The sequence below is a fragment of the Eptesicus fuscus genome, chromosome 6 (assembly GCF_027574615.1).
Source record: "Eptesicus fuscus isolate TK198812 chromosome 6, DD_ASM_mEF_20220401, whole genome shotgun sequence".
NCBI lineage: Eukaryota > Metazoa > Chordata > Mammalia > Chiroptera > Vespertilionidae > Eptesicus > Eptesicus fuscus.
This window is the reverse complement of record NC_072478.1, coordinates 19744179-19756701: the sequence shown is the minus strand read 5'-3', so window position 1 is coordinate 19756701 and position 12523 is coordinate 19744179. Positions and strand designations below refer to the sequence as shown.

At 59.5% G+C, this 12523-nt stretch overlaps 3 protein-coding genes across 3 annotated transcripts in view; 2 read left to right on the top strand and 1 right to left on the bottom strand.

The window, feature by feature from the left end:
* The first annotated feature begins 364 nt into the window (after nt 1–364).
* Nucleotides 365–4494, top strand: KLF1 (KLF transcription factor 1). The gene is made up of 3 exons (XM_008157931.3): nt 365–451; nt 1072–1897; nt 3990–4494. The coding sequence occupies exons 1-3, from the start codon at nt 365–367 to the stop codon at nt 4163–4165; spliced, it is 1089 nt and encodes a 362-aa protein (XP_008156153.2). The 3' UTR covers nt 4166–4494.
* A 1366-nt stretch (nt 4495–5860) lies between these two features.
* On the top strand, nt 5861–8426 carry DNASE2 (deoxyribonuclease 2, lysosomal). Its single transcript, XM_054716846.1, is given in 7 exon segments — nt 5861–6108; nt 6252–6399; nt 6492–6570; nt 6875–7036; nt 7128–7325; nt 7713–8062; nt 8064–8426. Coding segments are annotated over 7 exon segments (1173 nt in total). The 5' UTR covers nt 5861–6013; the 3' UTR covers nt 8205–8426.
* A 328-nt stretch (nt 8427–8754) lies between these two features.
* The window catches only part of MAST1 (microtubule associated serine/threonine kinase 1), a 28660-nt gene continuing 24891 nt past the window's right edge, over nt 8755–12523 (bottom strand). The window contains exons 21-26 of the mRNA XM_008157933.3: nt 12307–12513; nt 11866–12095; nt 11431–11553; nt 11187–11323; nt 10155–10342; nt 8755–10045 (exon numbers count right to left, since the gene is read on the bottom strand). Coding sequence (XP_008156155.2) covers nt 8784–10045; nt 10155–10342; nt 11187–11323; nt 11431–11553; nt 11866–12095; nt 12307–12513 — 2147 coding nt within the window. The 3' untranslated portion in view covers nt 8755–8783. The remainder of the gene's footprint in view (nt 10046–10154; nt 10343–11186; nt 11324–11430; nt 11554–11865; nt 12096–12306; nt 12514–12523) is intronic.

Below are 12523 nucleotides of genomic sequence, written 5' to 3'. Positions count from 1 at the left end.
CCTGTCACCCCCTCTCCAGGTAGATAAATGAGAGGCCTCCAAGTCTTTCCTTCCTTGGGGGAGCCAGTACCTCACTTTATGTAACACCCGAACCCCCAAACCTCTGGACCCCTAGCCCCTGAACATCTGACTGAGCTTTGGATGCAGGGTCAGTCTTTAAGGCGCCGTGCCAAACAGGCCAAGGCAAGGTCTGTTCCCCAGAAATGGTGACAACCACCCCCCCCCCTTGCCTGACCCTTATCAGGGGTTGCAGCCAATCAGCTGAGAGCAGAGAGGAGCTTCCAAGGGGCCACCAGAGCCTCAGAGCCCACGAGGCCACAAAGGGAGAGGAGACCTGAGGCCCTTGGGTGGGCACCAGCCAGCCATGGCCACAGCGGACACCACCTTGCCTTCCATCAGCACGCTGACCGCCCTGGGCCCCTTTCCAGACACACAGGAAGACTTCCTCAAGGTGAGGCCAGGCAGGGTCTAGGCGGCTGGCTGGGGTCCGGGTCTGCCGTCACAGAGCTTGGGGATCAGGTCTGCATCTAGTCCTGGAATCCAGAGACCCGGCCAGGGCGGGGGGTTCTCAGCCCGGTCCAGGGATCTGAATGTGGTCTCAGGGCCTTGGAAAACGAAGGCTCGGAGCTGAACACCGTGGTGGTCTAGGCTCCTTGGGACGCCAGGTATCAGGCGGAAAGAACAAAGGTGTCCAGGGGACATCCAAGAATTAATCTTGGGAATTAATCTTATAGGGGGACTGGAAAGGAGTGGGAGATTCTGGGGGGAAGTTGAGGCAAAGCTGCCCCCCTCCCATTCTTGGCTCTGCCACCCCTTCCCCCATGCCTAAGTGCAGCTCCAGATAATGTATGTCTTATCTCCAGTCGCCAGCCAGACCCTACCGACCTCTGTCCCTGAAGCTGGTGGGGGGACGGGGACAGTGTGAGAGAGTGGGACACACAACACAGACAAGCAAGCAAGACCCCCTCTGGAGCTCAGGCCGGCCTGCCCCATCAGGGCATCAGGCCCCTCCGCCGGGGAAGGGTGCCCTGGTGACCGCAGAAGTCTCACGCTCTCGGCTCCCTCCCGCAGTGGTGGCGCTTTGAGGAGGTGCAGGACTTGGGTCCGGGTCCCCCGGACCAGGCTCGGCCGCTCCTCCACGTGAGGCCCAAGTTGGAGGACGCGCCTGAGGAGAAAGAAGACGACGACAGGGATCCGGCCACTGCCTGGGACCTGGATCTCTTCTTCACCAACCTGTCGGGCCCCGAGCCCAGCGGCGTGCCCCAGACCTGCGCTCTGGCGCCGGGTGAAGGTCCCGGAACGCAGTTCCCACCGCAGCCCGACACCCTGGAAGCGTACGCGGGCGGCCTGGGGCTGGTGGCTGGGCTCTTGGGGCCCGAGGAGCACCCGGGCTGGGCGCGCCCGGTCCCACAAGCTCCAGCCCCCGACGCCTTCGCGAGCCCAGCCCTGGTCCCGGCTCCCGAGCCCAAGGCGCTGCCGCTGCAGCCAGTGTACCCGGGGCCGGGAGCGGGCTCGTCCGGCAGCTATTTCCCGCGGACCGGGATTTCGGTGCCTGCGGCGCCCGGCGCCCCCTATGGGTTGCTGTCCGGGTACCCAGCATTGTACCCGGCGCCGCAGTACCAAGGGCACTTCCAGCTCTTCCGCGGGCTTCCGGCGCCCGCCCCCGGCTCCGCCGCGCCCCCCTCCTTCTTGAATTGTCTGGGACCAGGAACCGCGGGTGCGGGACTCGGGGGAACCGCAGGAGACCCGAGAGGGACCGCGGAGACCGTGCCATCCAAGCGCAGCCGGCGCTCCTGGGCGCGCAAGCGGCAGGCGGCGCACACGTGCACGTACCCGGGCTGCGGCAAGAGCTACACCAAGAGCTCGCACCTGAAGGCGCACCTCCGGACCCACACAGGTGAGGCCGCGGCTCCGCTCAGGCCCGGAGGCCGGGCCGGAGGCGGGACCTCGGGAGCAGAGTGGCCGGGGGCGTGAGGCCAGGAGCGAGGGAAGGGGCTAGAGGCCCGGCCCAGGGGGCGGAACCGCAGTGACAGGAGGCGCTAAGGCAGTCTCAGAGCCAGGAACCGGACCGAGGCAGCTGGGAGCGGGCCTGGGCCCTCAGGAGCAGGGCCAGGGGACAGGTAGCGGGTGTGGGAGGCGGGTGGGGGCAGAGAGAGGACCTAGAAAATCTGGGCAACGTTTCAGGGAGCTGACGGGTAAGATCTGGGCCCCGGCCCTGGCCGGTTTGGCTCAGCGGATAGAGCATCGCGGCCTGCGGACTGAAGGATCACATGCCCGGGTTGCGGGCTCGATCCCCAGTAGGGGGCGTGCAGGAGGCAGCCAATCATGATTCTCTCTCATCATTGATGTTTCTATCTCTCCCTTCCTCTCTGAGATCAATAAAAATATATTAAAAAAAAAAAAAAGGCCGAAGCCGGTTTGGCTCAGTGGATAGAGCATCGGCCTGCGGACTGAAAGGTCCCAGGTTCGATTCCGGTCAAGGGCATGTACCTTGGTTGCGGGCACATCCCTGGTGGGGGGTGTGCAGGAGGCAGCTGATCGATGTCTCTCTCTCTCATCGATGTTTCTAACTCTCTACCCCTCTCCTTTCCTCTCTGTAAAAAGTCAATAAAATATATTTAAAAAAAAAAAAAAAAGATCTGGGCCACGGCTGAGGAGCAGAAAGCCTAGCAAGTGGAGTAGGGGGCGGGGCTGGAGGCGGGGCTGCGGGGCGGGCCCAGGTTTGGCCCGCCGGGGACCGGGCCAAAGACGCAGGGTTCAGCTTTTGTGGCCAGCGGGGAGCGGAGTCAGGGGTTCCGGACGGAGCCAGGAGTACATAGCGTAGGTTGTTTGCATGGCGGCGGGCCCCTGGTTGGCGCTCAGGAGGGGAGATACAGGGCAGAGTCAGTTTCATGTGCTCAGATGCAGAGTGGTCCCAGGAAGATACGGAGAAATGGCTGGAAAACAGAGGAGGGCGGGCCCAAGAGAAGAGGGTCTCGGGGAGCCAAAGCCCCAGCGAGGCTGTGGAATAAAGGTGGGGAGGAGGAAGAGGGAGGCCTATGCTTTAAGGCAGCGGATTTCAAACTTTTTCATCTCCTGCACACATAAACTAATTACTAAAATTCTGCGGCACACACACAAAAGAAGTTATATTTTTTGCCGATCTGACGAAAAATAGGTAAAATGACTGATTTACAAAAAAAAAAAAAAAAGTAATTACCTACCCTTTTTGCTCCAAAGTGACTTAAAATAAAAATTAGATGCCTATGATTGCATATAAGGATTTCTGGTACCAAGAATTAACCAATCAGATGTAACCTTCTTATGCGACTTGACCAATAAGATACAACTCTATTATATGACCTAAATATTTATGGTTCAAGACAGGGCACTCACAATGGGTGACTATTGTTTTGTTAGCTGCTGTCATTTTATTTAACAACCGAAGGGAAAAGAAGTCAGTGCCCCTGACTAAACAGTCAGGTATCTCACACTGGTTGAAAACCGCTGCTTTAAGGGTCCGAATAGATGGTGGGGCCAGGTGTAGTGTGTGTGTGTGGGGGGGGAGGGGGGGGGGGGAGCTAATCACCACAGACAGGCCTGGAACACCAGGGGATTCTAAGGGTCAAGGCCAGGGGCAGGGTTGGGCAGCAGCTGGAGGGTCCCCTGAAGCAAGGAGGGGGCTGGACCATAGGGGACAGGCCGTAGGATGACTTTAGGACACAGGGGCAGGTAACAGGGCCCAGGAAATGGGCCAGTGGTGTAGGGGATGTGACTTGGGACAGGCTTGGCGCCAGGTGCAGGTACTGAACAAGAAGGGTTGGGGTCGCAGAGAGCCAGACCTGGGTGCACGCCCCTGAGGGCAAGTGCCTCCTTAAATTTTGCACCCTCAGCGCCTCCCTTGCCTCACCCTAGACCTGGTCAAGGCTGAGCAAAGGAGTGTGGCGGATGCAGTGGCCTGAGGGAGGAGTGGGGCAGACAATGGCACTCATGATCTCCTCGCCTCCCAGGGGAGAAGCCATATGCCTGCACGTGGGACGGCTGCGGCTGGCGGTTCGCGCGCTCGGACGAGCTGACCCGCCACTACCGGAAACATACGGGACAGCGCCCCTTCCGCTGCCAGCTCTGCCCTCGGGCTTTTTCTCGCTCGGATCACCTGGCCTTGCACATGAAGCGTCACCTTTGAGCCAACCTCCCCCTCCACCACCACCACCACCACCCCCGGCACTTGGACCTTCCTGGGGACGGGATGCAACAGGAGCGGATCCACGCAGGGCGGTTTCCCTCGGATGGACCCTTGCCGGGACTCTCGACCCACAGATCCCCAGGAAGAACAAGGACTGGCCCATAGACAGACCTGGGGGAGCCTCCAACGGAAGGGAGCCACACAGAGACTTCCTAGGGTCACGTAGACCCAACGACACAGACTTGCAAATAAATGGACTCAGATGGACACTCAAACACCTGAGACAGACAGGCAGACCCTCGGAGAGCTGGACCCTCAGACCGGCTCACAGGCGGCCTTGGACAGCGGAAGGGGTTACGGGGTGAGGCTTCTCAGAGGCCCTGGCTCTAGAAGGGGTCTTCCCACTGTAACGGCCCAGCTCCGCATGTGGCTGGCCTCTGCTGTGAATGGTTATGGGTCTGTACCAATGCTCCTAGATAAAGCTTCAGCTGTGGCCTGCATTTGTGAGTTTCGGGTGCTGGAAGATGGGAGGAAGCTGTAACCCCAGCGGTGATTTTGGGGGGCATACTCTCACACTCATCTCCTAACCTTAGCGATACCGCTCAGGATCCTGCAGGCCTTGCCTCCCCTTTCCCCCCACCCCAAGATCAGGCTACATCCTCCTTGCCTCCTGCCTTGAAACCCAGGGGCATTTACAGGGACCATCTCCCTCTAAGAGGCCCCAGTCCGGCCCCAGAATCACAGCACCCTTCACCATGCCATGATCCAAAGTGACCCCCTGGCTAGCTCAGGAAAATATGCAGAATGAAAGGGGAGAAGACAAGGAGCACAAATTCCCCTTTTAAAAAATGTATAGCCCTAGCTGGTTTGGCTCAGTGGATAGTGTTGGCCTGCAGACTGAAGGGTCCCAGGTTCGATTCCAGCCAAGGGCACATGCCCAGGTTGCGGGCTCTATTCCCCTCCCCCCAGTAGGGGGCGTGTGGGAGGCAGCCAATCAATGATTCTCTCTCATTGATGTTTCTATCCCTCTCCCTTCCTCTCTGAAATCAATAAAAATTTAATAAAATAAAAATCCTAGTCTTATATATATATATATATATATATACTTTTTTAAAATTGATTTCGGAGAGGGAGAGATAGAAACATCCATAAGAGAGAACCATGAGTCGGTTGCCTCCTGCACGCCCCCTACTGGGGATTGAGCCCGCAATCCGGGCATGTGCTCTGACCGGGAATCGAACCTGTGACCTCCTGGTTCATAGGTCGATGCTCAACCACTGAGCCACGTCGGCCAGGCACAAACTCCCCTTAAGAGAGCAAAAGTCCCAAGAGTTGGACCTCAAGCTATAAAGCTGGAAAGGAAAAAAAAGCAAATTTGTGTCTCACCCATAAGCCGAGGGAGGAGCAGGGTCTGGCGGGAGAGTGGATTGGGATAAACAAGAATCAAAAGAGACAGAAGCGGGGCCCAGCGGAAGAACGTGAGCGCTGATTGGCCGGGAGTAGAGTCGCTAAACCACTCGGCCATCAAAGGGCGTGGTCTGGGCCAAGTCAGGGGGTGGAGCCTACCAAGGGCCGCATCCAATGGAAATCGGAGGCGGCCGTAGGCTGGCTGGATGAGGACCGGATCTTAGCGGAGTGACCGCCCCAAAGGAAGCCCCGCCCCCAGGGAACAAGGCCAGCCTCTTCAAATCTCTGCTTCACATCTCAGGGGCGGAGTTTCATCCCGTGAGGTTCCCCCCTGGGTTCTCCGGAGGGTTTGGGGAAGTGAAAGTCACCAAGGACCGGGTCTGGTGCAACTCGTGATCCGGCGCCTCGGGGTCCCCACCCAGATTTCCCGACTCCAGCCCCATGGCCACTCTGAGCCTGCTGCTCCTGGGCGCGCTGCTATGGGTCCCAGCAGGGACCCTGACCTGCTACGGGGACTCGGGGCAGCCTGTGGACTGGTGAGTGCGGGGCTCCGACCGTGCCCCGCCCCCCTCCCCCCCCCCCCCCCCCCCGGGCCGGACTGCAGATTGCTAAACCTGGGTGAAGCCTGGGGCTTGTCCTCTTCCCCTTCCTCCGTTTCTGTCCTTTTCCCAACCTCCAGGTTCGTCGTCTACAAGCTGCCGGCCAGTACCAGGTATAAGTACTTGGATGCGGACTCAGGGGGCTGGCGCGACGGTACGGTGCCCATCGACAACCTCAAGGGAGCCGTAGGCCGCAGCCTGCTGCCGCTGTACCAGAACACCAGCCAGGTGAAGGGGCGGGTGCCGGCAGAACCCAGGTGGGACTCTAGGGGGGTCCGGCCTGGAGGAAAACTTCACGTCGCCCCATCCATCTCCCCCAGCATGCCTTCCTACTTTACAATGACCAGCCACCTAAGAACAACAGGACTCACAACTCTACCAACCGAGGGCACACGAAGGGTGAGGCCCAGATTGGGGGGCTGGAGAAGGGCTCTGGCTTCTTGATGCATTTCCCCCAGCTAACTCCTGACCTGCAGGGGCGGGAGGGGGCTCCTTTAGGACACAGGGGCAGGGTAGCAGGTTATCCTAGGTAAATGCTGTCTTTCTCTGGACTGTGACAACAGTGGGCTGCGGAAAGAGTTCGGCAGTGGTCCAGACACTGCCCATACCCCCTCCAGGCTCCCTGCAAACTGAGGCTGTTCCTGGCTGCACCTGTGCTTGTTGAGACCTTGAGCAGTTCCCGTGGTCCTGTCTTTTGGTTCAGGTGTGCTGCTTCTGGACAAAGAAGAGGGCTTCTGGCTGATCCACAGCGTTCCCGGGTTCCCTCCCCTTTCACGCACCGCATACCGATGGCCTCCTCAGGCCCACAGATATGGGCAGACCCTCCTCTGTGTGTCTTTTCCGTTCGACCAATTCTCAAAGATTGGTGAGTGGGGACAAGGAAGCAGGGCGATTGCCTGGTTTCCAGACCAGAATGTGGAACAGTCCCTAATTTTCTCCCCCGCCTTGCCTTCCAGGCAGACAACTGAGCTACACCTACCCCAGTGTGTATGACCACCAGCTGGGAGGGATCTTCCTCCAGAAATTACCTGGCCTGGGGGAGGTGGTCGAGGGCCACCATGTTCTCAACAGACCCTGGAACAGCAGTGTGACACTCACATCAAAGGCAGGGGCCACCTTCCAGAGCTTTGCCAAATTTGGAAAATTTGGAGATGGTGAGCCCTGAGGTTGTGGGTTGAAGAACTCTTTCTCTGCAGAGGTGGTGTCAGGTGTGCCCATGGCTGAGAGCAAGTTGGAGGTAGGAACTAGAACTCTTTAGGAGCCATGAACACATGAGAGGTACACAACCAACAGGCCTGGGCTCAACCACTGGTTGTGGGGCACATTATTTAACCGGACTCTCATTTTACCCATCTGGAAAAAAGGGGGTACTAATATGTACTGTAAAGGGTTGTTGTGAATGAAGTAATGAATATAGTGTTTAGTAAGAGCCCTTAGCCAGGAATTGACAACCAAGGAAACTGAGCTCAGAGAGGGCCAGTAGCCTAGGGATTCCCTAGCAATGACCCTGACCCTGTCCATGCCCTCTCCATACTCTGCAGACCTATACTCTGGCTGGTTGGCAGAAGCTCTTGGAAGCAATCTGCAGGTCCAGTTCTGGCAACACTCTCCTGGCATCCTGCCCTCCAACTGCTCCGGGGCCCAGCAAGTGCTCGATGTGACCCAGATAGGCTTCCCTGGACCCGCAGGGCCCACGTTCAGTACCACAGAGGACCACTCCAAGTGGTGTGTAGCCCCAGAAGGGCCCTGGGCCTGTGTGGGTGACATGAATCGGAACTGTGGAGAGGAGCACCGAGGTGGGGGCACACTGTGTACCCAGCTGCCTGCCTTCTGGAAAGCCTTCCAGCCTCTGGTGAAGGCCTGGAAACCCTGTGAGAGCAGAGTAGCGCCTTGTCTCCAGAAAGCCCAGCAGAGCATATAGGAGCCAGTTGGGACTTCAGTTTAAATCCCAGTTCAGTCCCTTATTGTGTGCCTTAACCTGTGACTCAGTCTACTCATCTGCAAAATGGGAACACTTGACTCAAAAGTTGTGAAGAGCCCTAACCGGTTTGGCTCAGTGGACAGAGCGTCAGCCTGCGCGCTGAAGGGTCCTGGGTTCTATTCCGGTCAAGGGCATGTACCTTGGTTGCGGGCACATCCCCAGTGGGGGGTGTGCAGGAGGCAGCTGATTGATGTTTCTCTCTCATCTATCAATGTTTCTAACTCTCTATCCCTCTCCCTTCCTCTTTGTAAAAAAAAAAAAAAAAAAATCAATAAAATATATTTTTAAAAGAAGTTGTGAGGAATAGAAGGTGGTAGATGGGGCTGTTAACTTTTTCTTCAGGTGGGCACTGGGACTCCGAACAGCGTTGCAGCTTCGTAGGGTCTGGGGGCAGCTGGCTCATAGTTGAGACCACAAGGAAAGATCCACACAAGACTCACCTCCCCTCTCTATAGTAACCAGGACTGGAGTTCCTCCCCTTAACAAGAACACAGGCAAGAGGGCTAAAACCTTGCCTTGCCAGGGAGGTGGGGCAAGCCTCAGAAAGCTCATGAAGCACAGACACACTTTATTTATATGTGTACATATGTATACAGGCGGCTGTACAGTGCAGGGCCAGCGGCCCCCTCAGCTAGGGGCCAGGGGGCATGGGGCAGGGGGCCCTTTTGGTCAGGCCTGATGGAGGCACAGCTTCAGCAGGGTACCTGGAAGTCAGCCCCACCTCGGGCTTGGTGGCCTGGAGAAGGGGAGTGGGGGCGGCTGGGGGCCCTGTGCTGCTTGTTGCATTTTTCGTAGGGGCTACAGAAGGGGTCTGGGCCTCCGGGGAGAGCTTGGGGGAGGAGGGCTTGGAGCGAGGCCCGCTCTGCGTGGTCCGCTCCTCCACCTTCTCCAGCCCCCAGCCTTCAGGGCCTCGGAGGACCTCTGGTGCGGGAGGCACCAGGGGTATGGGTCCCTGCAACCCCTTGGAGTCCGAGCCCAGAGACCGGGGCACCTCGACCTTGGCCCCAGGCCGCTCGGGCTCTACAACAATGGGCACTAGGGTCGTGCCCACCTCACCGGAGCTGCTGCGCCGGCCTGTCTCATGTTCTTGTACCGGGCTCAGTGCGGCCTTGGCGACCGCCCTAGCCGCCCCACCCAAGCCATCCTCGGTCTGCACGGTCTGCACACTCTGGTGCCGCGTGCCGCTGGCATCCCGCTCCAGGGTCCGGCCTCCGGGAGTCGTCACGCGGGGCTGGGTGCAGGCCTCCCCACTGCCGGGGGACTCCTCTTTACTCGAGGCCCCCGTAGGCCTGGGGGTGCCCTGGGGCAGCAGCGGGTCCACTCCCAGGCTGAGGGGCGACTCCTGGCGGCCCAGGCGGCGGACAGCCACCTGCAGGGGCGCACCAGGCCCCTCGACGGGGGGCGTCTCCCCATCAGACTCAGCCAGGCTATGCAGCGCCAGCTCACCGTGGAAGTCCTTGCGGAAATCCGGGTGGCCCACCTCGAGGCTGTGTTTGCGCAGCGCTCCCTTCTTGTCGGCGCCAAGCGAGGTGCCCAGCTTCTCGGCCGACTGCACGCGTTTGAGAAGCGGCGAGCGCGGGGGCTCCGCACTCTTGGGGCGTGGGCGCACCACCGGCGGCGAGGAGTGCAGCTTGGCCGGGAAGCTCTGTGTCGTGTGGGAGCTTCCCACCGTGTGGCCAGGAAGCGGCGGCGGCGATGCCTGCGTGGGGGACGGCGTGTGCGCCAGCGGGGACAGCGGGATGTTGCCGGCCGACTTGCAGCGCGCAGAGCGGTACTGGCGGTGCAGCTTCGGCGACAGGCCGTGCAGCGTGCTGGGCCGGATGTGGTGCGACGCGGAGGAGGCCGGGGAGTTGGGCGTGCTCGAGGCAGGGGAGCTGCTTTGGGACGAGGCACCTGAGGGCGGGCAAAAGGGGGTGTTCCGCTGGCAGGCACCGCCAGGGAACCCGTACCCCCCCCCACCCCCCGCCCCCCGCGCTTGGCCCAGCGCAGGCCCAGAGCTTACCTAGGTAGGCGGAGTCGGGTGTGGAGCGGTAGCTGTGGGTGGGTGAGCGAGCTGGGAGCCCGTGGGTGGGCGAGCCCGGGAGGCTGTCGCTGGACGACAGTGAGCGGTTTAGCGACGACAGCGAGCGGCTAGTGTGAAGCAAGTTCGACTGCTTCGTGATCTTGCGGAAGAGCGAGCTGCGCTTCTTGCTGGGGAATAAGGAGAGGGCCATTTATCTTCTTAAAAGTCCAAAATCACCACTCCTGGCTCCACTTTAGCCCCTGGGACCGCCCACTCCTCTGGCCCCGCCTTCTCCAGCTACAACCCACCTATCAAAACCAAAAGAACTTCCCACATGGGTCCGCTTGGCTCCTCCCACCTATGTTTTGCTGGGCACTGCCAAGCTAGAGTCACCTATCAACGCAGGACCAACCTCTTCTGGCTCCTCCCACCTCTCTAGTCCCGCCCTCTCCTGCCGCAACTCACCAATCAGGGAGGGAAGACGTTCACCTGCCTCAGTTCAGTCTGGCTCCTCACTTAAATCCCCACTCACGACTTGTCCAGGCCAAACCCACTAATCAAAACAGAACCCTCTCCTGGCCCCACCTTCCTCTCCTAGCTCCTCCTACCTTTAAGGGAGGAAATGACTTCAGTTGGCCCAGTCTTGCCTGGCTTGCTCATTCCAGATAGAACTCCCTTCTCCTAGCCCTCCCAGTGGGCTAAACACACTCAAAAGGACAAGACCACCTCCTGAACGGTGCTCTCGCTCATCCAAATCTACTGGCCCCGCCCACCTGCCCAAGACATACCGCAATGCTCTTCTTCCAGCCCAGGAACCTCGCACTGTCCCAGCCCGTGCTCTCCGCCCCTCCCTGCCCCCCCCCCCCCGCCCCCGTCGTCTCGGTGTTTGCTCTTTACTCGGTGGTCCCCACACTTCTTCCTCCTGTCCACAGCTGTGGCCCTCCCATCTTAGCCCTGCCCACTGTTCAAACACTGGAGTGTCCCCCTGTGCCTTCTGTGTATAGCCCCGCCTCCACACTTGGCCCCACCCACCTCTCCTGGCCCTCCTTAGCCGAGGGTCTCCGGTTCCTCCGGGCCATTTTGGCCTTGTAGCTGCTGCGCCTTGCAGGGCCGATGCGAATGGAGGTATTTTCGAAGGGTGTTGTGGTCACTGCCACCTTGTTGCCACTCTGGGGGAAGGAGGGAGACAAATGCTCTGCTGGAGGCTGTTCCCGCAGCTCGGGCTCCCAGGACCTCCGCTCCCCTCTCCCCAGTGTGCTGCCTCCCTTGCACTCACCTTAAGGATCAGCTCCACGACCTCAGGATGCACCATGCCATGCACAGGCTCCCCATTCACGTGGGTGATGAGGTCCCCCGCACAGAGCCCTGCCTCCTGGGCTGGGCCCCCCTCTTCCACGTGCTGGGGACAGGGCACCACACAGTGCAGGGTTAACAGGATCGGTAACAAGGACGCTCCCTAAGCTTATGTGCCCCACACCTAGCTCTGCATTGACTTTAATCCTTGTAACACCTTAGGAAGTAGTAATTATTCTTCCCCGTTTACAACTGAAGAAACTGAAGCTCAGAGGGGGAAGGACACTGAAGGTCATAGGAGTCTCATCCAGGCTGCCTGGATCCAGAGACTGAACTGTCCCTCATTTCTGGGGGTTAAAGGGGTGTTTCTCTACCCCACCCCCATCTTGGAACACAGACCCCACCCGTGGATGCTCACCCAGACAATGTGATGGACACTGTAGACGTCTGAGTCACCCATGTAGACGCGGATGGCTCGCAGTGTGAAGCCGTACTTCTTGCCGGAGCGTTGGATGGTAATAGGTGAGCGGAGCCCACTGACAGCCGGTGAGTAGTCCCGGCTGGGTGAGGAGTCCCTCGAGGACGGGTTGGAGGAGAGAGATCGTGGAGACATGGGGCTGGCCAGGGGTGAGCTTCCATGAGGGTCCACTGCAGGCAGACACAGAACCATGGTCAGAGGTCAAGGCCAGCAATCACAGCTCTCCCAGTATCTGCTCCTCCCACCTCCTTAAAGTCCCAGAGCTCTCACTGGTCCACCCCAGTGCCCATCACTGTGGACAGGAAAAATGCAGCGTCATCATTGGCCTGTCCTGGCACAAATGGGGGCAGACCCTCCCTCCCAGGTGGGGCCCAGCATCACCTGCAGGAATCATGACAGACAAGGCAGTGGCAGAGGCTGACTTGATGACTTTGCCCCCGGTTCGAGAAGGCCGCTTCTCCACTGCTGGGTCCCCTGACAGCTGCTGATGCCGCGCCCGGCGCAGAACCAGGTCATTGGTGGCCCTCGGGCCTGATGGGTCCCCGTCCTTTGAAGGTGGGCAGAGGTCACCTGGGCGTGGTTGGTCAGCTGCAACAGA